This window comes from Erythrolamprus reginae, chromosome 1, assembly GCF_031021105.1.
Source record: "Erythrolamprus reginae isolate rEryReg1 chromosome 1, rEryReg1.hap1, whole genome shotgun sequence".
NCBI classification, from domain to species: Eukaryota; Metazoa; Chordata; class Lepidosauria; order Squamata; family Dipsadidae; genus Erythrolamprus; species Erythrolamprus reginae.
In genome coordinates this window covers 257,602,905-257,629,421 of record NC_091950.1, presented here as the reverse complement: position 1 = coordinate 257,629,421, position 26,517 = coordinate 257,602,905, and the positions used below count along the sequence as shown (strand labels likewise).

Here is a 26,517-nt window from a genome sequence, read left to right as displayed (position 1 = left end):
GTACCTCCTGCCAATATATGTTTACACAAACACAACCCAAAGAACAAATGCTTTTATTTTAGGAGTTTTAATATTTTTTTTAATATTGTCTTTTATCCGTTGTATGACACCAGAGTCCATAAGGAGTTGGGTGGCTTATAAATTCAATACATTAAATTTAAATGTCACCCAACTGTCACAGGCATTTTTGGGTGACATAAAAATTAAACATGAAAACTGTATATTATACATAACTACATATAGCCTGTATATTAAACCTTCCTATAAGGCTATGGAAGTGTCAGGCCATTGTCTCCTTCCTAGGGCTGAGAGTGGAGAGTAGGTAAAGTTGGCTCTTCTATGACATGTGGACTTCAACTCCCAGAATTCCTGAGCTAGCATAATTGGGTCAGGATTCTGGGAGTTGAAGTCCACAAGTCATAGAAGAGCCAACTTTGCCTACTGGCAGGAGGCCCTAGAACTAAAAATAATCTGTGTTCAGTTCCCTTCTTTATCTCTTAATGCCTTAATCACTACCCGAAACCGATTTTCTTCATTCTCTTCACAGGCCCTCAGTTTGCCAGATCTGCCGTTTTCATTTATATTTCTCCCAACTACAGCAAGATCTGTCAACAGCCGAAGGGCAAATTAAATTTGGAAAAGCAGAACAGAGCTCAGGGCTGGGTGAAACTCTGCAACCGGGGTGGGCTACTGCCCGGACGGGGGGGAATGCAGTGGGGTAGCGTAAATGGAGCTCCACCACAGAGCACCCAATTTGCACGGAAAGATGTTGAAAGAAAATGCAGGGCGTCCTGCATAAGCCACGCCCACAGTGTGGTAGTAAAAAATTGGTAGCCCTTCACTGTCTTCAACCCTTCTTTTCCCACTCTTTGGCCTTCAGCTTCTGCTTTTACTATCCATTTTTTAGTCTCTCCTTTGCCCCTAACTATCTACGGGACTGCCTGCTGCCACATACCTCCCAGAGACCAATAAGGGCATAGAAAGTTGGTCTCCTCCAGGTCCCGTCGACTAAACAATGCAGGTTGGCAGGACCGCAGGGGAGGGCCTTCTCTGTGGCTGCCCCAGCTCTATGGAATCAAATACATCCCCCCCCCCCATGTCAGTACTGCTCTCACCCTACTGGCCTTCAGTAAGGTCATGAAGACCTGGCTCTGCTGGCAGGCCTGGGTGCCATGAATTGTATATCTTTCACAGCCAACTGTATGGTGTATATGCATATGATTATGAGTTTTTTATATAAATGGGTTTTATTACGAGTTTTAGTTTTATATATCATATTCAACTTCTTTTAATTGCTTGTATCTTTTTGTATTGTATTATTTTGTAAGCCACCCTGAGTCCTTCGGGATTGAGGCATAGAAGTCGAATGAACGAACGAACGAACGAACAAACAAACAAACAAACATTAGTGTCTACTGCTACTCCCTCAGCTAGGGTCACTCCGAGTCGCCTAACTCCGGACTTTGTGGCTCTACCTGCCTGCCACCCGCCGCCGCTCCTTCCCTTTCCCGCCAATTCTTCGCGCCTTTCCAAAAATGACAAGCTTCCCTGCGGGAGGCAAGCAAAGCCAAGGCGACCGAGGCGGAATTGGCTGGTGGCGGGCGGCGCTTCGCCCTCCCCGGCGCCGGGCGGGAGAAAAAGGGAGGCGGCGGCGGCGGCGGATTGAGGGCGAGGGCCTTGCGTGAGCTCCGCCCGGCTGCCTCTCCCCGTGCCCGCCCATGCTGCTTCCGCCTGGGCTGCGGAGGACCATGCGGCCGACAGCTGAGGCCGTCCTCTTCCTTTTCCTCCTCCTCCCCCCCTCTCCCTCGGCAGTGGCCGGAGCCCACGGTGGTGAAAAGTAGGCGGAGGCGCTTGAGCGCAGCGGCGGCCGGCGAGGGGAGCAGACGAGCCAAGAGCTCCGGGCGGAGGAGAGAAAATGCTGCTGTCGGTGTTGCTGCACACTTACTCCGTGCGCTACGTGGTGCCCGCCGCCGTGCTCCTAGGCACCGCGCCCACCTACATCCTGGCCTGGGGGGCCTGGCGGCTGCTTTCGGCCCTTCTGCCCGGCCGTTTTTACCACCAGGTGGACGACCGGCTCTACACCATCTACCAGAGCATGGTGCTCTTCTTCTTCGAGAACTACACCGGCGTGCAGGTGAGGGAGGGCGGCCCGCGGGGCTGTGCTGAGGTTGGGGGGGGGGACTCCGTTCTCCCGCTCGGCCCCCCAAGCCCGCCCCGTCCCAGCCAGAGAGGCCGGGGAGCAAATGGAGGTAGATGCCTCTGCAGGAGCAAAGGAGGCCGCTTGGGGGGGGGGGGGCTGCTTTGAGCTGCAGTCGGGGAGAGGCAGAGCACCTGTGTGCTCAATTCAAAGCCACCAGCATTGCAAATATTGTCAGAGTGTTCTCTGTCACCAGGAATAGTGAAGTATTTTTGGATGAGGAGGCCTGACTGCTTAAAGGGACACAGCTCTCTCTGTCTCACTTCACAAAATATAAAGGAAAGGGAGGGTTCCTGTGCAAGATATACAGTAGCTATATACAGTAGCTGTTGTTTCCAAGTCTTCTTGCCATTTCTGTGTAGCATAAAACTAAGGCCCAAATATCATTGATGCACCACAGAAGCAGGACTGACTTGCCTTGCAGGGTCTGAACATTATTTTCATTGCCCAGAAAAGCTTATTAAGGATAACTCTGATTTTCATTCATTTGCTCCTTACATAGGTTACTTCATTGTATGGAAGGAGAAAGGCCCACATGTCTAACATATTATTGACACAGTTGGAAGAGACATTGTAGGTTGTCTAGTCCAACCCCCCTACCCAAGCAGGAGACCCTACATCTGCCTCTACCTAGGATCGAACTCACAACCTCCTGATTGTGGGGCAAGAGCTCCACTTCTAGGTCATAGCAGCTCAAAAAGAAAAGAGACAATAGATCAGAAGTGATGGACTACAAGAATGTTGATGTACATAAGTTAGGATGTACACCACCCAGAATCCCTTGTTGAGATGGGCGGCTATAGAAATAAAATAATAAATAATCTTATACTGGCTGATTGATTGTTGCTCTGACCAGGCAGGCAGCCAAAAAAGATAGGGAAGTGAGCAAATGAAGAGGCACAGTCCTAAGAATCTGAGTTTCTTATTTCTGCCCAGAATAGGAACCCCGTTTTTCTGTTGAAATCAGTATTTTACTAAGGGGCAGGTCCAGCTATAAAACCTGCATGGAGTCAAACTTTATTCCCACACTAGACCACCATGGGCTCATTGGATTTCTCTGAAGTTTTCCGACATAAGCTTTTCTGGGCAATGAAAATAGCAACGTTCAGACCCTGCAAGGCAAGTCAGCCCTCCTTCTGTGGTGCATCAATGATATTTGATCTAGTTAGAGATGCCCTATAGGTGGTGAGCATGCAGATTTGGAAATTGAACCTTAGAATATATCTATTTTTGTTATATTGTGAAATATTTCACATTTAATATTGTAAACTCAACACTTCTTCTTACAGATTTTTCTGACAACAATCCAGTTGAGTCAATGCCTGAATTACCGCAGTATTTTATTTATTTATTTATTTATTGGATTTGTATGCCGCCCCTCTCTGCAGACTCTGAAGAATGCTACTCCACTCAAACTACTATTCTTTTTGCTTGCATTTTCATATAACTGTAATAGAATTGGCTCCCCAAACAGTTTTTGGGGGCAGGGATTTTCTTTAATTAAGCTAAATTAATTTAATTTAATTCACTTAATTTAATTAAGCTAAATCCCCCTCAAATATGATTTTGAAATTTCCCCCCCATTTTTTCAGAGTAAATATATGTGCTGAATCACCTGAATTAAAATGCATTAAATTTTTAATATGTATGTGATTAATTAAAATACTTTTGTGTTACATAGTATCAGCAACAGGCTTAACTTGCTTTTAACTCCCCCTTTAAATTTCTTGTCTCCTTGTCTACGTAACTGTCGCAAACAGCTACTAGACAGGAGCTACAACTTTTGATATACACTTTCCATTCTTCCATTCCCAAAGACTCCATTGTAGTTTTAATGAATAATTTAAATTTCATCAAATTACAATTCTCAGTTGTCAACAAATTTCAATTGTTTATATTATAGAAATGCCATGCAAGATGTTTAAAGTTACGTGCACATGTGATGCTGATTCGTGATTGTTATGCGTTTGGATTTCAATGATTTCAAATTTTAAGTGGAGAGTTATATGACTGAAATTAGAAACATAGAAGATTGACGGCAGAAAAAGACTTCATGTCCATCTAGTCTGCCCTTATACTATTTCCTGTATTTTATCTTAGGATGGATATATGTTTATCCCAGACATGTTTAAATTCAGTTACTGTTGATTTAACAACCACATGTGATGGATGAACTTTTTGATAAACAATTAGTCTTGTTTATCAAAAAGAAAATATAGTAATCCTGTGGGCACACAAATACCTTGCATGTCAGTAAGAACTGTAGGAAAGTGTTCTATTTTTTACATTTTTTCCCATACATTTAAAAGTCTTGTTTCTTGATTATGAAATTAAATTATGAAGTAGTATGAACTGTTTCTCTGTAAAAACTGCTTGCATGCTCTGTTGGTGCAAGTAGTACTTATTTAAATGAATTTAATTAACTGCCATTGTAATGAAATTGTACCTAAGTTGCTACGTACTGTATGTTAGAATCTTTCTGGGTTTGCATAATATACTGAGATGCAAACTACAGCATATTATGTGAACGTGCACATATATGCTATTATTACAAAGAACAATCTCACTAGAAACAACAAAAAAATTAACCTATCCTTAATATTGGTTTTTTTGGGGGGAGGGCAAAAGATTTGGAATATATTATAGTCAAAAAGCCAGTTAATTTGGTCTAGTTAGACTCTTGTGTTTAAAAGTAGAGGTGGAATCAGTAAAATGCCATATAATTGAAGCAGTAGACCAGGCAACTTGAAGACTTGTGGACTTCAGGTCCCTGAATACCTTAGCAGGCCATTCTCACGGGAATACTGGGAGTTGAAGTTCACAAGTCTTAAAGTTCCCAGGTTTTGAGATCCTTGCAGTAGAGACCAATGTTGCACTTGGTGGAAAAGGGAATCTTAAGAATAATTAACATTATTCATCTTTAAAAGAAGAAACAAATTTTGAGATTTGATTTTAAATTTATTTTTTATATAATGAGGCTAACTAGGTACTTTTTCTCCCTTCCTAGATAATTCTGTATGGTGATTTGCCAAAAAATAAAGAGAATGTGGTATTTATATCAAATCATCAAACTACAGGTTTGTATATTACTGGTTTCTCTATAAGGCATTTTTTGTGATGTTAATAATTACAATGAATGAACAAAGTAGAAGTACAATTCCTTTAAAAACTGTAATTGGGCCTTGAGTTTTGCCCGTTGAGATGAGATGCCTATGTGACTGCTTCACTGACAACAGAAATCCCACTACTGTATTTCCTGTTGCAATTAAACAATTTAATGGGTTGTTGAATGAATGAAGTCCCTCTCCATGCTTGTGGAAGGATTTTAGCTTCATATATACTTGGTTTTCAGTTGCTGGGGTTCAAGCAGACATGAAGATGGCCATTCTCCTTTCATGCCTCTGCAGAACCAAGAAGGCATAAAACAGCACCATCAGCCCCCAGAGATGAGAGGCTACCAGATGGAAGCACTATGCCACCTTTTTTCCGGCTTTCTTATTCACTTCTGTGGAGGCCAACAGGAAAGATTGCAAGGGGTGATCACATGATTGCAGGGCCCTTGAAAATCAGTCAGAAGGGCGAACAAGTTGCCAAGAAACCATATTGTGATCACATGATCACTTTTTCTGAGGCATTCATATTTTCAAACAGTCATTAAGTGAGGACTATGTAGAACTAACTTTCAGATTGACATTTATGTAATTGAATATTTGGGTTATGGACTAATTTATACAATGTTTACGATTTGGTAGAAGATTGTTGTTGGTTTTGTTTTGGTACAATATGGTAGAAGCTTGATTTAAAAGAACAAGTTTTCAGTGAAGCTTTTAAAATTCTTGGCAAATTCAGGCTCATACCTTTGCTATTTCTGCAAGATGAGATATCTAATTTTCTTTAGTTCCTCCTTGCTCTTTATAATTCCTGTCTATATTGAAAAACTACTTTAAAAGATGGGGACTTGGGAGGATAACATAAAATGGTTTAAACAAGTGGGAATCAGTTAAGATAAATGAGTTTGGTTGCCTTTTTCTGGGAGTGGAATGACTTTTTACCACTGTAAAACTACTGCTGGATTTTGTCACAAAAGCTTCTTGTTTGTTATTAGCTTCATTGATAAACCACTTTATACCTCACAAGTTTTCTTTTTTCTAATTCAGCTTTTAAGAATACATTTTTTTTAAATGACAGTCTATATCGATCTTGTTTTGTGAATTAAATAGCCTCATATTCATTTAAAACTTTTCTATTGAAAATTAAATAAATGGAAAATAGAAAATTCAAAATCTAAAAAGAGAAGGTATAGAATTGTGGAAAGAGCTTATGGATTTTGTAACTGAAAATCTCAATTCATGATCTTTAGCAGCATTTATTTTCTAGAAAGAGAATTGGCATTGCGTATGCCAAGGATGTATTATATTGATATATATATATATATATTTGTTATTGGGTTTGCAGTTGATTGGATTATAGCAGATATGATGGCCATCAGGCAAAATGCGCTTGGACATCTTCGATATGTTTTGAAAGATGGATTAAAATGGCTTCCTTTGTACGGTTGGTATTTTTCTCAGGTAAATCTTAATTTTGTTTTTATATTTTTATTTGTTTATTTATCATATTTACATAGCTGCCCATCTCACAGAAAAGTGACTGTAGGTGGCATACAACAAAAGCAATTATATTTATTAATAGCAAGTTAACTGAGAAAAAATGGCTTCCTTTGTACGGGTGGTATTTTTCTCAGGTAAATCTTAATTTTGTTTTTATATTTTTATTTGTTTATTTATCATATTTACATAGCTGCCCATCTCACAGAAAAGTGGCTGTAGGTGGCATACAACAAAAGCAATTATATTTATTAATAGCAAGTTAACTGAGAAAAAAACATCAAAAACAATGCAGTTCTTTATTTATCATATAGCTACCTATTTCACAGAAAAGCTTGTAGTTATGTAAAGTAGTTAGAAGTTACTTATTTTTGATACAATTGATTCTGCAAATATTTTGAAATAAATTCCATTGGTTTCAGTAAAATATTATCCCCCAGTAAAGGATTTCTCACATTATTTCCTATTGAAGCATAGAGCATAAGAACTATAAATAAATCATATAGTAATTCTTTCTTAACAATGAATTACCATTGCATATTTTGAAGGAAAAGCAATAGAAGACTGTTTTATTTACTGGATTAATTGATTTTGGTTTGCATGCTACAAAAGAAATGTATTTCAATCTGATCCAGTCTATTCCCAATTAAACAGAGTTTCCTGCCCTACTAATCCACCCTCCCTTGTTATTTGAAACTCACTTTAATGTGAATATTTTTGCCATAATAAATGGCTAAAGTTCATTGTGTTGCAAGAGAATATCTTGGCTAATGCCCTAAAAAATGCTGAACATTTCAATCCTAATTAGATTTACTTTGATTTAGAAGCAAACCACATGACATTTATTATAGCCAGGCAAGTTGGTATCATTTACAGCTTAAGTAGCCACTGAACCAAACATAATTAGGATTCCCATGTAAGAAATCTATCTAAATGTTAACATTTATATATCATTAAAGCCAGTGTCTGGCACAGATAATGCCTTGTCACTACCCTTAGTTGTATTATCTGAATAGAATTTATTAATCAGTAATTAATTAATACAATTAATCAGTGGAACAGCTTGCCTCCAGAAGTTGTGAATGCTCCAACACTGGTAGTTTTGAAGATGTTGGACAACCCTTTTTCTGAAATAGTGTAGGGTTTCCTGCCTAAGCCGGGGGCTAAACTAAAAGACCTCCAAGGTCCCTTCGAACTCTGTTTTTTTAATATTGTTGTTGTTGTTGTTATTATTATTATTATTATTATTATTATTATCATCATCATCATCATCATCTAGATAAGTATTTAAAATTTGGCTGGAGCCTCACTTTTGAGGGAAAAGAAAAAGGTGGATTCTGGACCTCTGAATTTTTCACTGCTTAATATAATAGTCCTAATAATTTAGGAGATGTGGCATAGTAATAATCATAGCTCAGATTCCCACGCTTAAGAGAAACGTTTTATCTAGCATCCATATAGAATCAACTATTGAAAAAAACTATTTTTTCTGCTTCCTATTTTTTGAGTAGAAAAATACTATAAAATAAAAGCAAAAACATCTGCATGTTCCCATCATTGCAAAAGCAAATTTAAGAGCATAGAAAGCTGCTTACCCTTCAGCAAGAAAAATGCATTACTTTTTTTTATTCTGGAGTATCAAACTGCTGCTTCATGAATTATTAAGAGTTACGGTACAAACATATTTCATTTGTTTATATACTAGCATGGCGGAGTGTATGTGAACCGAAGTGCCAGATTTAATGAAAAGAAAATGAGGAACAAGTTGAATATCCAGATGAAAACCAAAGCCCCAGTAAGATTCTCTTTTCCACTCTCTTTCTTCCTTTCCCTCTCCCTCCCTCCCTCCCTCCCTCCCCCCCTCTCTCCCTCCCCCCCTCTCTCTGTCATTTTGTGATCATGCAACTGTGAAAATGATATGCTGATTGCAACTTCAAGGGTGGTCTGTAGGTTATTTTCCTGAGGAGTTTTAACTTTCTTTTTTTATATATATAAAAGTTTTTATTTACAAGTATACAAAGAACACAAAAGACAATAATAAGTTGACAATTGAAACCTAATACATTACATCGTGAATTTCAACGATATATCTGAATATAAAAATACAACAATCAGTAAACATATAGAATTACAAAGAAAGAATAGAGAGAAAGTAGAGAGAAGAAGAAAAGGAAGAGGGGGAAAAAAGGAAAGCAAAGGAGAGGAAAGAGAAAGAAAGAAAAGGGTGGGCGAGTGTACAGTGGAGCTGTGTTAAGAATATGAACTAATTTTAAATTTAGTAGCTCATTACCTTACATCAAGATTGGTAGAGGAGTATTAACTTTCAACCATCACCAAACAGTTGTAAGTCAAGTGTAACCTGTATTGGAAAAATATTGATGTAAATTTTTATTCATAAAAATTAAGTTAATGACTAATGCAGAGTCATTTTGGTGCATTAGTATTATTAAACAGCAAAGAGAATAAGAAAGACATTAAAGAAACAGAAAGAAAATAGTTTCAATTTAGTCTTATTGTCCAAATGATTTATTATGGGATGCTAATGTTAAATGAATCAAGTTTTGCTTTAGTCAGCAAGCCTGGGTGAGCTCTGCATTCTTTCCCAAATTACGTTTGTAGGAACAGATAAAACACAAAAAATAATTGTGTTATGATACAGAGTTGGAAGAAAGCAGAGACTTTTGACTGGGGCAACCTCATTGAACAATGCCGTTTGGTGGGCCCCAGGTAAGAGCCTTCTCTCTGGTGGCCCCGGCCCTCTGGAATCAACTCCCCCCAGAGATTAGAACTGCGCCCACCCTCATTGTCTTTCGCAAATTACTTAAGACTCACCTGTATCGCCAGGCATGGGGGAACTGAGACACCTCCCCCAGGCTTTTACATTTTATGTATGGTGTGCGTGTGTTGCATGGTTTTTTAAATGATGGGTTTTTAAACTGTTTTTTAATATTAGATTTGTTTTCCATTGTAACATTGTTATTATTGTTGTTGTGAGCCGCCCCGAGTCTTCGGAGAGGGGTGGCATACAAATCTAATAAATAATAATAATAATAATTATTATTATTATTATTATTATTATTATTATTATTATTATTATTGAAGCTCAGTCTTACAACTTGCTTGTAATTCTGTACTCAGTCTTGAGGCTGAACTGTTGAACTTAATAAAACTGTATACACACAAGCGCACGCACACACGCACACATTGATATATATTTAATTCCACAGATGTACCTTGTGATTTTTCCAGAAGGAACACGTTACAATCCAGAGCGGCCCAAAATCATTGCTGATAGTCAGGCATATGCTGACAAGGAAGGTAAGAGATACAAAGTATATTTGAGATGAAAAGACAAGCATGGTAGACTTCCATTTATTTAACTAGTTTTCTCCCACTCCTACTATAAAGCAGCCTCTGACTATAAGTATTACAATAAAGAGATAAATAGATTACGATAAAGAAACGAATACATTACAAATGCTTTAGTGGAAATCCACTATCATATGGTGTACAATAAGCTGTTAGAGCCAGAATTTGGAGGGAGGCGAGGGATAGTCAGATCTAACACTCTTCCCAAATGTTTTTAAAGGCCCTACTTATGATAGGGGTAGTAGTGCAATAGCCCTGATTCTTATAGCCTTGGTCGATGGCATTGCTTATGCCTGTCATAATTCACACTATTAAAAGTGATATTGCTACAGAAAATATAGTAAAACCACTTACTACAGGGATCGACAAACCCAGGCGCCTGGTCGCCAGTGGCGCCTAGAAAATGTTGTCTGGCGCCTAGAACAGCGTTTCCCAACCGCTGTGCCGCGGCACAGTAGTGTGCCGCGAGACAAGGTCAGGTGTGCCGCAAAGTTCCGCTTCCAAACCGGAAGTTGAGTGTCCCGGCTTGCTTCTTCACACCTTCATTTTCGCGCCTTTCTTCTTCGTGCCTTCCTTCTTTGCAGCAGGTGAGCTTGGGACTCGGCGGGATGGCAATAGTAGCGGCTGAGGCTTTCACTTGTGGCATCGGGAGTGCTAATGGCGGCGGCGGGAATAGCGGGGGGGGGCTCCTGCAAGTGGAAGCCTCAGCCCTGGAGCCCCCTCGCCCGCGGGAGTGCTAATAGCGGCGGCGGCGGCGGGAATAGCAGGGGGGGGGCTCCTGCAAGTGGAAGCCTCAGCCCTGGAGCCCCCTTGCGCCCATGGCTTCTCGTCGATGTCTCTGCCTGCCCGATCCGGAGTGCTAATAGCGGCGGCGGTGGCGGGAATAGCGGGGGGGGGGGGCCCTCCCCGCCGCCGCTATTAGCACTCCGGATCGGGCAGGCAGAGACATCGACGAGAAGCCATGGGCGCAAGGGGGCTCCAGGGCTGAGGCTTCCACTTGCAGGAGCCCCCCCCCGCCCGATCCTTCTTCTCTCCGGATTTTTTGGGGTGCGGCTTCTTCCACAGCGGTGGCTGCAGCGGCGCTGGCGATCCGGCCGCTAGCCGCTCCAAGCGCTGTGGGAACGCCCACCCCTCTCACAGTGCCGTCCCGGGCTGTCAGTAAAGGGGCTGCTTGCTCGGAACATTCAAACTAAGGGAAACTTTCGCTGGCCTCCACAGAGAAGAAAGGAAGAGAGAGAAAGAGAGAGAGCAACAGAGAGAGAGAGAGTGAGAAAGAACAAGAGAGAGAAAGCATGAGAGCGAGAGAAAGAACAAGAGAGAGAAAGAAAATAAGAGAACAAGAGATAGAGAGACTAAGAGAGAGAGAAAGAAAAGAGAGAGAGAGAGAAAATAAGAGAATGAGAGAGAGCAACAGAGAGAGAGAAAGAAAAGAGAGAGAGAGAGAAAATAAGAGAATGAGAGAGAGCAACAGAGAGAGAGAAAGAACAAGAAAAAGCACGAGAGAAGAAAAGTAAGAGAGAAAAAGAGAGATAGCAAGAGATACTGAAAGAAAGCAAGAGAGAGAGAGAGAGAAAAAGAAAGCAAGAGAGACAGATAGGAAGAGGAAAGGAGAGAGAGAGAGAAATGGGAACAAAAAGGGGAGGAGAAATGAGAAAATGATTGAGGCAGAGAATGAGAGGAGAAACAAAAGAGAGAGAGAGGTGATTCTTGAAGCATATGGTAAAAAGCACCCAAATAGTAATAAGAAAAACCCCCCAGCCCTCACCTGTTTTTGAAAAGAATAAAAGAGAATAAAACCCCAGCCCTCACCTGGTTTTGGAAATGGTTTGAGTACACACAGACATATAAGGGGGGGGGGGACAGAAATGAGACAGTAGTATAAATTTGAGGAGGGATGATTGATGATTGACTGTATTTATAAGGGGATGTTACATGGGATTGTATGTTCTATGTATAAATACATGTAGAAATACTGTAGATCTGAAGGTCAGCAGTTAAAATCTCATCCCCAGCTCCAGGTTGACTCAGCCTTCCATCCTTCCGAGGTGGGTAAATTGAGGACCCAGATTGTGGGGGCAATATGCTGGCTCTGTTAAAAAGTGCTATTTCTAACATGTTGTAAGCCGCCCTGAGTCTAAGGAGAAGGGGGCATAAAAATTGAATAAATAAATAAATAAATAAATAATATTTACTGTCTTTTTCTGTCATTTTGGTTGGTGGTGTGCCCCAGGATTTTGTAAATGTAAAAAGTGTGCCGCGGCTCAAAAAAGGTTGAAAATCACTGTGCTGGACCACCACTGAATGGAGTTTCCTACATTGCTAAATCTTTTTGTAAGTAGGGTATAGCAGTATATACACAGTATATGCTGTAATTATATGGTTACTATATGGCAGTGTATCCCATTACCAGTACTATATGGCGGACTGCGTAGTGCTGCTGGAAGAACAAAGTCGGGTGCCGCCAGGAGAACGAAGCCGGAGTACTGCCTCGTCCACTCGGACAAAGAAGGGTAAAGAGTTCATGTGTAAGTTATAATTGGCATAGCAGAGCAAAGTGCACATTTTTTTTTCTTTTCTGGGTTCAGGAAAAAAATGAAGCGCAGAGCAACAGAGAGAATACCAGAAAATGAAAAGCAACTGAAAATGACACAGTTCTTTACAAAGACCTCTCTTGAAAGCGCAGTGCAACAGGTAGAAAGTGCCGGGCAACAGGTAACTGAAGAAACAAGAGAAGACCCACCAGCAGAGGAGTCCCCATCAACAAGCCGTTGTCAAACTGCTGGACCCAGGAGATTTAGGCAAGAGTGGTGTAAAGAACTCGCATGGCTTAAATTTGACCATACAACTGGTATAGCTATATGCGAGATTTGTGCTTCCTTCCCTGGCATTGCTGACCAAGCATCTAGGATCGTAAAAGGATTTTCAGGACCCTTTAAACTTGAAACCTTCAAAAAGCACGCAAAGTCTCTCCAGCATCTAAATTGTGTGGAGGCTACACATGCAGCGTTGGCTCCAGAAGCTACTCCATTGGCTGCTTGTATAAGGAAAATGGATGAAGACATGTTTAAACATATGACCATTCTATTTAATGTGGCCTATTATATTGCCAAAAACAACAGACCTTTCACAGATTTTGAAGGGTTGCTAGAGTTGACGGAGAAATTAGGGAGTGCTGTGCGACAGGAATATGCAAACGATAAAAGATGCAAAGAATTAATTTCCCATATTGCAGAAATAATCAGGAAAAACCTAATCAGTGAGCTCAAAGAGGCAAAATATGTCAGCTTGATGCTAGATGGCTCAACTGACAAAGCAGGGGTTGAACAACTGATTCTGTATGTCAGGTACATCAAGGACAACAGGGTCAAAGAAGTATTTCTTTCTGTTTCTCCTCTTGAAATGGCTACTGCAGATGGATATTTAGAAGCGCTCACAGAAGAACTTAGAACACTTGGTCTTGTAGGCTGGCTTTCTTCAAGTCACTTGATTGCCATTGGTACAGATGGTGCTGCCAGCATGATTGGGACCGAAAATGGCTTGGTGCAGAAAATACGCCAAAACATCAGTCATTTAATTGGCATTCACTGTGTTGCACACCGATTGAACTTAAGTGTATTAAGTTCAGTAAAACAAGCTAAATTAATTGATGACCTTGACTCTATTTTAAAGAAACTCTACCAATTTTATCAATACTCACCTAAGAGAATGCGACAGCTGAAGCAAGTAGCAGAAAACCTGCAGCTTACAATTCTGAAATTCCAATACTTGCATAATGTCAGATGGATAGCAAGCAAAGTCGGTGCTCTGTCTGCACTTGTCAAAGACTGGAAATGCGTGACAATCCACCTAGAAAGTGTGGCTGCGGAAAAAGACAGTGCCTCTGCAGCTGCCCATGGTTTACTGAGAAAGCTCACAGATTTTAAATTTGTTCACATGCTCCATTTTCTACTGGACTATCTGGAAATTCTTAAAAACTTGTCACTTATATTTCAAAGGGAAGAGCTTTTTTTAAGCACAATTGAGTTGCATGTGAAAAGCACAATTTCAACAATCAATTCACTTAGAGATGCACCAAAACAACATGAGGCCAGATTTGTCTCAGGAACATCTCTTCAAGGACTGTTTCAAAATGTACAGCTACATGGACTGAGCAACACTGTAGCTGCATCAATTCAGCAGGAAAAAGCTAATTTAATTAATCATGCAGTTAAATACTTGACAGTGCGATTTCTAAGTGATATAAATATTGAAAGATCCACCGCAGTGTTTGACACCTTTGCCTGGCCAGCAGGAACAACATTGCAAGACTACGGTGTGGTTGAGATTACTGCATTGGCTCATCATTTTCGTAAACAGCTATCTCCACCTGAAAGTGATGACCAATGCATTCACTCACTCCTCAATGAGTGGTATGAGTTTAAGGTCCTTGGAAAAGGAAAGAAACTGTGTGAGCTTCTGGATTTGGCACTCTCCAACACAGAGAGATTTCCAGTTCTGGGAAACCTGTTGTCGATTGTAGCGGTGCTCCCTGTCTCAACCTCATGTTGTGAAAGAGGATTTAGTTTGATGAACATGGTCAAAAATAAATTCAGATCAAGGATGCAAGAAGAAAGTTTAAGTGACTTGTTTATGATCACCATGAATGGGCCATCTGTGAAGGCGTTTGATCCTGCCAAGGCTGTGGACCACTGGTACTTCAGCTCTAAAATCACAAGGCATGTTCATGGCCACAAAACGCAAAGTGAAAAACACTAGAATGTTGCCTAAAATCTAAAATATCAAAATATAATATTTATTATCTTTAAAAGTAAAATGTTGTTTATAACGTTTGTAATGTTTTTTTTGTTAAATTAAAAACCAAGTTTGCTTAAAAAAAATTCTGGCTCCTAAATTTTTTGGCTGGCTCCTAGATTCTGAACAACTTTGTCGACCCCTGACTTACTATATTTTCTGTAGCAGTATCACTTTTAACAGTGTGAATTTGAATAATGAGACCATTTCATAGGATTCATGAACTCCACTAATCAAGACCTACCTGAATTCCTAAACCTATCACTCTACCCTGTTTCCCCGAAAATAAATCACCCCTGAAAGTAAGACATAGAGGTTTCGCAGAATTGCCTAATATAAGGCATTCCCCCGAAAGTAAGACGTAGGAGACGTTTCGTTCTGCAGCATTGCCGAACAGAACATATATAACACTGCTGTCCATAAATTGCATCCCAAAACGCTGCAACAATCAGATTTAAAGCACATCCAAACACGCATCCAATATGTGTCTGCATGTTTGGATGCGTTTTTGCTGCAGCAAGATACAGGATACAATTCATTGGGGAAAAAATCCCCTGAAAATAAGACGTACCACATATTTGGGAGCAAAAATTAATATAAGATGCTGTCTTATTTTGGGGAAAACACAGTAACAGTAGGAAAATTTCTTTGGGCTGAAACTGAGAGATCCTCTCCAATTTACTCTGCTTATACGTTCCAGCAATTTCTTCCAATTTCAGCTGGGAGGAGGTGCCCTGCATTGCCATTTTGAGAGACAATTCTAATACCCAATCAGGATACCGGTGTCATGACTGAATAGTCAAAGCAAGATAGAGTGTTAAAAGTAGCCTTCTGGAGCATAAGCAAAAGATAATGATAGTTATGGAAGCAAAGACTGAAAGAAAGAAATTCTGAGTTGAGTTACATAGAAACATAGAAGATTGATGGCAGAAAAAGACCTCATGGTCCATCTAGTCTGCCCTTATTCTATTTCTTGTATTTTATCTTAGGATGGATATATGTTTATCCCAGGCATGTTTAAATATACATTTACTGTGGATTTACCAACCACGTCTGCTGGAAGTGTGTTCCAAGCATTTACTCTCAGTAAAATAATATTTTCTCACGTTACTTCTAGTCTTTCCCCCAGCTAACCTCAATTTACAATTACTGGTTACAATTTACTGGTTAAGATTGTATATAAGGTTGCATTTCCTGTGAGTGAATAGGCAGAAATATAACATTTTCAAATAAAATAAATATAAAATGCCTAAATGTTTATAAAAGGATATATAAGAAACGCATTAGGGTTGAAAGACCGGAGAACTCCCCCCCCCCCCAAGTCTTGGAGTTGATAGAGTTGATTTGAAATTAATTTTATGTACTATGGATGCAACATCTGCCAATGTTTTATATACCTTTGCAGTTTTGGAAGAGTGGAGATTTGTAACTAAATTGCATTCACGTGTCACTTATTTATTATGTTCAGATTAGACTCTTTGGGCGCATATTTTGTGTTCCGTGATGGGGAAAACAATTGTCATGATTACTTATTGAAGAATCTTTTTGCTACAACAGCTCTTTTTGTTCGATAATCAGAGCATATTTGGATATCTTCTCTTAATGGACCACTCTGAATGCCATGAACGTACATGCATTTTAGAATAAGCCCTATGATTCACTGAATTGATCCATGGTACTGGGTAGACCTGTGATCATTTTTCTCACGGATAAGAAGGAAAAATAAAAACACTAGCTTGGGTCTAGAGAAAATCACAATCAGTGGCTGGTTTTCGAGATGACACCTGTAGACTAGAGATGTTACTATTTTCCTGGGCAATCTACTAAATCTTTTTCACTCTGCCTTTCCTCTTGGTTAGGTCTCACAGTACTGAAACATGTCCTTACTCCACGGGTGAAGGCTACTTATGTTGCTATTGATTCAATGAAGAGCTACTTAGATGCAGTTTATGATATTACAATAGCCTACGAAGGTACTATAGACCATAAAGGACAAAGGAAAGTGTCACCAACCATGACTGGTGAGTAGGTGTTATTGAATTACTTTTTAAAGCCTTCTCTTGCCTGATTCAAACTGGGAAAATCCATATCCTTCATGGAATTTCTAGGACATTCAACATGAAATTTTCCTCTGCTCCAAATCAGGGGTCACCAACCTTTCGGAACTCAGGAACCACTGAATTCATAATTTTAAATCCCACGGACCACTGATATAGTCTGCCTAATGACCAGCTGGATGGGCGTGGTCAGGTTACTGGGTGGGTGTGGCCAATTTGATGTCGCTCAGGTCAAGGGGTACCTCGCAATCTCTACTTGCCCCTCTCCTCCCAGCCATTCATCGTCTGCCCCCTCAGGCTCCTTAGGGCCCCAACAGAAAGCAGTTGTTGGAGCTAAGCAGCCACCACAAGAAAGAGATTTGTTCTGTGATCCATTTGTTTGTTTTTGGGCCATTCATAGTATTTTCAGGAGCCTACTCCACCATCAGATATGAAAAGCATCAATGGTGTTTCTATCCTGCTTCTTCAAAATCCAACTTTCACTTCCATAGAGTATCGCAGAGAAAATCACTAACTGCACATCTCTGATCTTTGACATCTGAATGTATTTTACAAGTTTTCATTTCTATTCAACCAAATCTTGTCTGTGGTCTATTTCTTCATTGCTACTTCCTTTATTAGTGATAGTTGATCCAAAAGCACCTGCCACTTCACTGCTGCCTTTTGTAGTTCTAAGCCTGTCATTAGTTTGGTCTTTATATGTAGTCTTATTCTCTTGTTGTCATCAGGCTGCTTGATTTCCCCTGTTAGAGTTCACAGTTCATTGGCAATTTCAGCACTCAGAGTATAAACATTATTGATGTTTCTTCCCCAAACCATTCTGCTTTGCTCTGACCACAGAATCCAAGTACATTTTCCTCCTTGATATTTCTAACATTGGCATTCCAGTCTCCAATGACAAGCTGCACATCAATTTCAATTTCAGATTTAATGTTCTACCCATTTCAAATTGACAAGCATTATTTGAAACAAGACATAGATGCTTTCATTTCATACCAGTATATGCAGGTAAAAAATGAAATAGGATACATTCATCTGAGTCATCTTTTATCTTTCTATCTGGCCAGTTCCATTTAATGATAAAAATGTAAGAAATTATTATATTCTTTTTATCTTTCAAGAAAAAATATATTTCATATTGTTCTTGCTCTTTATCTCCATCCAAACTAAATTAAACCAACAATCTGTTTCGTCATTTCCATTTAATGAGGTCTGTGAGCATTTGCAATACTGTAGAGTCACATGGGAATGTGAGAAATTTTAATATAAAATGTTAGCAATTAATATATCTAAACATATTCTAAAAATTAATAGATCTTGTTATACAATTTTAGAATTTTATTTTGAAAGAAATACATGCAGCCTTTTAGAATAAAAGATTTGCTACGGTGGCTTTAAAAAAACAGTTTAAAATCAGTCTAAAAATCCAGATTTGAAACTTAGAGATTGTTAAATAAATAAGTTAGCCTTTAATTTTAAAAATAACTGGAATTAATCATGTCATAACAAAAGTATTTATAATGTCCTTTTGTATTTTAGATTTTCTTTGTAAAGTGTGTCCAAGAATTCATATCAATATTGAACGAATTGAACTAAAAGATATTCCAGAAGAACAAATGTTTATGAAAAGATGGCTTCATGACCGTTTTGAAATCAAGGACAAGTAAGTGGTAAAAGGCCTGGCTCTGTATCTATAGCATTTGATTTCTAAAAAAGTAAATAAAGAGGAACTATATTATTGGTATTAATAATAAATATTAGTAGCTTAACATTTTACAGAATTGTGGTGTAAGAGCTATACAGTAGAACCTTTGGTCATGACCATAATTCGTTCCATAACTTCGGTCGCAACCTAATTTGGTCATGACCTGAACCTAATTTTGGAAATTTGGCACTTACCCCCCATAAAAGGGGGGAAGTTCTGGAAGGGGAAATCAGCCATGAAAAAAATTGTGGATTTTTTGGTTGGGAGTGGGACCCCAAAAGCGTTTGTTGCCAGAGGTTCTACTGTATTGCACACAGGAAAGTAGAGTTAAGGTAATAGGAAGATCAATGAGTATGAGAGTGGGAAATATCACCCTAACATTGTGGTACTATACTTGTGATTGTAATTATGAATCAATATTGATGTGAATAATCTTTACTTACATGCCAAAAGAAAAAGCCTGTTTCAATTTGAATCAGTATATTCACATCCACAGTATTTTTTTTAGATGTGGATATACTGTTTCAAATTTGACTGGCGTTTTTTGCCTGAAACTAAAGGATATTCACATCCATACGGATTCAGTAGCAGGCTAGACTTCTCTATAAGCTATAAGTTAATTGATTTTGTCTTGAATGCTATGTATGTTTAGCTAGTTGTGACTTGTCAGAAATAAACTTGGGTTTATTTGCATTTACAAATAAAGTGCACCCATATTGCATAGGTAAAACTCTAGTCATTTTCATTTGAGTCCATTTAGCAGCTTTAATTATTTACCTTTACTTACTTAAGGGGGACATAGAGCTCTGCAGAACATTTAGAATTGGTCCTTCACAAAGCACACCAGTATAAACAAAGGGGTGACTTTGAAGGATAAAATAGCCACATCCTTCACGAGACTTATGCAGCTGCTTCAAAAAGACATGAACAGTTCCATTGGAATTACTAACAAAATCTACACAAAAATACTAAGACAGCTGGCAATATTTCTTCGAAGAGTTGTGCCTGCTTGAACATTTTATAGAGAGATGCTGCATATGTGCTAAATTGCTATGTATAACACGTCTGAATGCTTTATACAGCCCTAAAAATAAGTCTGGCAAAATTACGTACCGTTGTAAAATTTGTGCTATGTGCAGATGAAGATTAAAAAGTTCAGTCCCTAATGTATGAAAGAATTTCAGGCCAAAAGTCATGGTTCTTGGAGGAAAGTGTATTTGTAATAAATTTTCGGAGATTATCAGAGAATTGTATAAAAGTTTTTAACCAAAAATATATGATAAATAAATCTCATTTTTAAACTTTTCCCTTGCTTCTAGATTGCTAATAGAATTTTATGATGCAAAAGATTCTAAAAGAAGAAATAGGTTCCCTGGGAAAAGTGTTCATTCCAAATTAAGTCTCCAGAAAACATTGCCATCCTTACTGTTTTTAAGCGGCTTGACTGTCAGCATGTTACTGACAGAGTCTGGAAGGAAACTTTACCTAAACACATGGATATATGGGAGCTTATTTGGCTGTCTCTGGGTCAGTATTACAGGATAAAAACTGCACTTTCATTCTTTTCTCTCTTGCTTTGCACATCACATCAAATTCTTTCCTAAATTTATATTAAAATTTTAAATAAAGTCTTATCAATTAAATGTTGTATCAACACACTCTGTTAATCTAATTTCATTGTGGTTTTGACAAAAAGGTAAATTATGTTTCTGATTTTGGAGAAGAACAAAGGAGATAACAAAGGCTTAGGATATGTTTCTTTCATGAATATGTATCTACCTACTTATAACATATACTGTTTGTGTTTATACTGGTTCAAATGGAGCAGTGAATGGATTTTCTAGCATTATTTAGTTTATTACAAAAACTCTTACATCATAAACTAAAACCATACTGGTTCCTACTGAACTTCTTCTCTATTTGAATCTAGATAATTTTTTTTCAGTTTTGAAAAGAAGTTGCCTAAGCACAGGCTGTAAAAAATGCAGGTGTAAGACTCTTTATGGAAAGATAAGGTTAATCAAAAAATAAAATTTTGATCCTGTTATGTGGCTAGTTAACTTCAGTTTTGTAATTTTTTTATCCACAAAGTGTAGGTTTTATTTGAACACCTTAAATTTGTACGTGAGTAATTATATCTTCAAAACCAGATAATGCGGTAACTGAAGCTCATTCTGTTATAAGCTTGCCAAATTTCTAGAACACTTTAATTAAATTGCCAGTTAAGAAAGGCCAGAAAAGTTCATGGATATTACAAGTTCCTGTTTAGCTGGCTGCAACAACAATTAGAGCTGTAAAATGTTATTGGTGAAATGAATATGAACTGAAATAAGTAATGCTGCTGAGCAATGAAAAGTACATTTTATGGAAATGAGGAATATTTGTATATGTTCTTGCCAAAATATAAAATATGTGCCTTTGGTCCCACAGTCTAATTATTATGATTCAGTCTTACTTTTGGGTATTTTGAACGTTTTTGCACTTGATGTGTGCTTCTGATAAACAGGAGATTGAGATTAGGTTTTTGAGTTCTCTGGTTTGAAATGTGAAAAATATTCTATTAATATTTTACCTGCAGAAGAACATTTCTTGTCACTGTTTGGAGACATACCAATATACAATTTCATAAAATTTAGCATCTGTCTACCCTGTACCTAGTAGGAACAGGGATGCTAGTTTATATTTGTTGTTTTTATACAACAAAGGAAAACTCCCACAATTCCAATATTAGAATAAAAAAACATGAAAGGCTTTTAAAAATCTTTCTGAACTTCTCAGGTCCAGTTTTTGCTGACTTTGCGAAAGCTCAAGGTGTTTGATGCAAAAGGACCTAAAATGATCAGATTTGAGGAGTTTTTAAAAATATAATATTGAACATATTTTACTCCTGTATGTAAAGAAAAACTAATTGTTCTTTATGTTTGTCCTAAAATTATATAATGTATTTATTATTCTGTAGATGATCATTTTCATCTGCTTCACTGTTTGTTCTCAGGTTAATCGAAAAATCCAGTCACAAATTTTATGGAAGGAAAGTTTTGAATATTTAGAATGATGTATTGTGCCACATTAAAGCAAGCACATTTCAGATGGCTATATACTTATAATTGGTTTAGATTAATATTCCTCTCTTCAGCTGTTTTGGTTTAATAAGGAAAAACAGCTAGTTGGAAATTTAAAATTATAAACTTCAAGTTTATAATCTCAGGAGCCAGTTCACTTGAGCCTCTTGCAATGATCTGCCCAGAATTTCTTCAATGCCTTTGACTGAAACAAAGACATATTTAAAAAGTCAATTATAAATGGAGTGAAAGTAGTCTTATTTAATTCTATTATTTCTGTTTCTTATATTCCTCTTGCTACTTCAGTAACTAGTTTTATTTCAGTTGAAGAAAATGAGGGCATACTCACAGAGGTTTAGGAAACAATTGTGTGGTGTAGTGCAATTCAGACTGCAACATTTCTTGCAAAAGAGTACCAAAGGAGCTATTGGTTGTTTTATTTTTATTTTTTTTAGGTTGGAATCCTTTTCAGAAATTTGTCAGGTTCTCTTATCAGTTTTAAGGGAACCATCTCTTTTAAAAAGGTTACGTTATGAAAAAAGTGAGGCATTTATGGCAGGATTAAATTAAATTACCATGGAAACTTCTTTGAAAAGATCACTTTTTTTGTTTCTAAACATTCATAATTACAAATATATTTTGTGAAAATGGAATAAATTTCATAAATAACTGCAATTCTGTGTCCATGTTCTATAGCACCCATCCCAACATCTGCCCACTGGGATTGTTGTTGCTAAACAATGTGGGCATGACATAGCACTTTACAATTGCACTACTTAGTGATAAAAATACCAGTCCCAATTGCTGTCATAATCTGAGGACTACCTGTAAAGAACAAAACAATTAGAAGAGGAAGACCAGATATGGAAATGCAAGCTGAAAGAATAGAAAAATAATACATCATTGCTACCAATATAAACTAACTATTAAACAAGGAAGCAGACTGTCCTTTGAATTTAGTACTTACATTATGACATAAAACTAAGATTGCAAGAGAAATGGGCAAAAAGTGAGATCTCTCTTTTTCAGTTATTTGAAGGTTAACCAGTCTTGCTATATTAAGGAATGCATGACTTAGACGTTTTTGCTTTTATCTTCCTGTCAGAATAACCAAATTTGGTGAAATCCAGGAAGGTAAAATCCATTTGATCAGAAAGAACAGTCTGAATATAGAAGGTGTCACAATGAGTTGAATACTTTATGCCTTGTTGTTAGTTGCGAAGTCATGTCCAACCCATTACGACCCCCATGGACAATGTTCCTTCAGGCATTCCTGTTCTCTACCATCTCTGGAGTCCATTTAAGCTCACAACTACTGCTTCAGTGACTCCATCCAGCCACCTCATTCTGTCGTCCCATTCTTCTTTTGATCTCAATCTTTCCAGCATTAGGCTCTTCTTCAGTGAGTCCTTCCTTCTCATTTTGTGGCCAAAGTATTTGAATTGCATCTTCAGGATCTGGCCTTCTAAAGAGCAGTCTGGGTTGATCTCCTCTAGGACTGACCGGTTTGATCGCCTTGCAGTCCAAGCAACATAGTTCATTTTCAACACATTTTAATTTCAGCTCCTTCCTAAATATTTTGCCAGTCCCTTCAGCTCCTCGCTTAATCTCCATCTTTCTTTATCTTCAAGCTATGAATCACACATTTATTTATTTTTTACTTCTTTATGCAAAAAGTCCATATATGAATTTTCAGTCTTTCAAAAAAAAAAACCCCAACACACAAAAAAACACCATAGTTCAAAGGCCTCAATTCTTTCGTACTCCGCCTTTCTTATGGTCCTTTCATAGCCATACATTGCAATTGGGAAAACCATAGCCTTGACTATATGCACTTTTGTTGGCAGGGTGATGTGTCTGCTTTTTATTGTCTAGATTTGCCATAGTTTTTCTCCCCAGGGAGCAAGAGTCTTTTCATTTCTTCTTTATGCCTAACAATTCTAATATTCCTATAAAAACATCAATATTATACAGTAAAATGTATCTGCCTTCCAGAGTACCTGGTTAGCGCATTAAATCGAGCCAGTGTTGAAGCTTATCTCAACCTGGATATTGCGATGTTAATTTAAATATCTTGTTGGTCTGAGAATATAAGGCTGTCTGCTCAGGAAAACTTCCTGGGCAGGACAGACTGATCTTGTTGATTTCTATGTACAGAATGTATTGTTGTGTCAGAATTCCCTTGGCTTGTTCATACTACAAGGGCAGGAGAGTCTCAGGAAAAAAGCCATAAATGTACCATTTATCTAGGAAAAACTTTGTCGGCTAGCTTAGTCATATGGAGAAAAATAAACTTCAGCCAATAGGGGAAGAAGATTAGCCAGATCTTCAACTCCATCTTAAATGAACCAATATCAGAATGGAGAGCAACATTAGAGATGCTCGGTGGTACATCGGAGGGTTTTCCTTAATAATTTGGAGTGCATAATTTCTATCTTCAGTGATAGTCACGTGGACCAAATAACATGTCATGAAAGAGCTGGGCTTTAGCTACAAACACCTTTAGGGAAGCTGGAATAAATATGGCATCTCTTATTCAAATCTACGTCTAGAAGTCTTGGTAAAATGCTCCTATTGCCTCCGGGCATTGGATCATCAGCGCTATCCAATAATGCCATCTCTTAATAGTTAGTTAATGTTTTATATGCATCAAGATTAGCCACACACCAAAATAAAATTTGTGACTGACAAGCAGCTTGGGTATAATGAGACATTTGTTGGCACATAGCACTGAGAGGTGTGTTGCATCGGAGGATCAGAATAGGTAGCCATCTCCACACTGCTTGTGCATTTCTGTCTGTAATTCTACATACATCAAACAAACTTTATAAATTACAGGTAGTTCTCAGCCGCCATATCCAGTAATATTGACAGCCTTTCCATTACATCAATAGCCAAATCAGAAACAGAGCAAATAGATAGTGGTGATCCATTTGTAAATCTGGGTTCATTCCACCTCCCCAATATCAAAGAGTTGGATTTTGGATGATCCCATACCCAATAAACCTATAAGTCATAATAAGTTCCAAATTTGCAAAATGTATTCACAAGTAGAGTATTATGCATAAATCATATTGATTGTGTTAATATCATGTTAACAGACCTTACAAGGGAACTTAAGTGAGAATATTGATACAATCTCTTAGAAATATGCCTTAAAATGTTCCCTATAACTAAAAATACTACATTAAGTTCTTTATGTTTATGAATCAGGAGCACTGTTGATAATTATAATAAGCCAAAAATCGTGATTTTCAATTTTGTGATAATATGGTTACCTTCTACATCCCAATTTTTTAAAAGCAAATAATGTGTAGTTACTTTCCATTAAAATATATATATAACATAGTTCTAGTCACAGTTTCTGCATATAAATTATGATGGGCTTTTATACAAAACTATGCAATATTTTATGCTTTTGAGTGACATCTAAATGGTATGTATGAAATATTTTTTTCTATCAGTACTCTGTTAACATCTTGTTTTGAAACAATAGTATTTCACTATAACTGATATTTGTATAATTATTTATATTTACTTGCATGATACTTTTTATACTTTAGGTGCATCTTGGTTTTTCTATTTTTTTAAAACAGTACATATTCATATTAAAGGAAAAATGGAAATAAAATGACTGTATTATTAGATGTCTTGATGTGGAGTAAGATTCTTAAAATAAATAAGTAAACCAATATATATTTTCAATGGTTATTACTGGTAATTTGTTATGACATGATACATTTTTAGCACATAATCTCTTTTTCTTTTGGTACACTTTCAATATTTGGGGGGAAAGTTCTATGTTTCATTTTTGCTATAAACTTTCCTATCTAATGGTGGCTTCCTTTGGATTGCTGGCTGCAAAATGTTCTTGGTGGAAGGAATTTCACAAATTCTTACTGTAAGGGCCTAAAATAGGCTGAATATTTTGTCACATTTTCCTAAATCTGCAATCTAAACATGAAATCACAAAGTTAAAGTGATTGTAACCCAATATTTTTAGATATTCAACTTCTTTTTATTGCTTGCATCTTTTTGTACTGTATTATATTATTTTGTAAGCCGCCCTGAGTCCTTCAGGATTGGGTGACATAGAAGTCGAATGAATGAATGAATAAATGAATAAATAAATAAATAAAACAAACCTTGGCTATTCCTGAGATATGTCTGAACAGGAGGGCTCTATATTTCCTCTGTATGAACAAGAACTGAATTTGTTGACTTCCATCCCAACATGTGAGGGCATGCAAGGCCTTGCCCTATGTCAGTTTCAGGGCATGTGTGTGCGCTGGCCAGCTGATTTATGGCCTGGAGGGCAGGGGAGGCAGTTTTAGCCAATTCTGCCACATTGTCACTTCTCACAAGCTGAACAGCATCAGGGAGGAAAGCTCTGCTGCAATCAATGAGGAAGAAGCCGCTCCAAGTCCACGGAGAGGGGCAGCATACAAATCTATTATGATGATGATGATGATGATGATGATGTCAATACAACACAGCAAACAAGATCACTATGCTAGATTTCATACTTCATCACCAATCGGGCGCTTCCCAAGCACCTAAGATTGCATGATGTAGCGGCGAATTATGTTTGCCGATCCCAGTAAAGCGGCCTTTTGCAATTGACAGATGGAGATTTTGTCAATTCTGATGGTTCTCAAATGTCCGCTGAGATCCTTTGGCACTGCACCCAGCGTGCCAAGTACCACTGGGACCGCTTTCATTGGCTTAT

At 38.0% G+C, this 26,517-nt stretch overlaps 2 protein-coding genes across 2 annotated transcripts in view; one reads left to right on the top strand and one right to left on the bottom strand.

The window, feature by feature from the left end:
- Nucleotides 1-9,165, bottom strand: part of LOC139156809 (glutathione S-transferase 3-like) — a 41,508-nt gene extending 32,343 nt beyond the window's left edge. Inside the window, exon 1 of the mRNA XM_070732881.1 lies at nt 9,095-9,165. The gene's annotated coding sequence lies outside the window, so the exon portion shown is untranslated. The remainder of the gene's footprint in view (nt 1-9,094) is intronic.
- AGPAT5 (1-acylglycerol-3-phosphate O-acyltransferase 5) lies at nt 1,566-25,480 on the top strand. Its single transcript, XM_070732878.1, has 8 exons — nt 1,566-2,134; nt 5,205-5,274; nt 6,653-6,768; nt 8,510-8,599; nt 10,032-10,122; nt 16,824-16,985; nt 18,561-18,684; nt 20,046-25,480. The coding sequence occupies exons 1-8, from the start codon at nt 1,916-1,918 to the stop codon at nt 20,269-20,271; spliced, it is 1,098 nt and encodes a 365-aa protein (XP_070588979.1). The 5' UTR covers nt 1,566-1,915; the 3' UTR covers nt 20,272-25,480.
- The last annotated feature ends 1,037 nt before the right edge of the window (nt 25,481-26,517 follow it).

Excerpts from the sequence above, each read along its gene's own strand:
- AGPAT5 (XM_070732878.1), top strand. The coding sequence starts at position 1,916 with ATGCTGCTGTCGGTGTTGCTGCACACTTACTCCGTGCGCTACGTGGTG. Across the intron at positions 16,986-18,560 it reads AGTGTCACCAACCATGACTG|ATTTTCTTTGTAAAGTGTGT; the intron begins GTGAGTAGGTGT and ends TTTGTATTTTAG. Across the intron at positions 18,685-20,045 it reads CGTTTTGAAATCAAGGACAA|ATTGCTAATAGAATTTTATG; the intron begins GTAAGTGGTAAA and ends CCTTGCTTCTAG.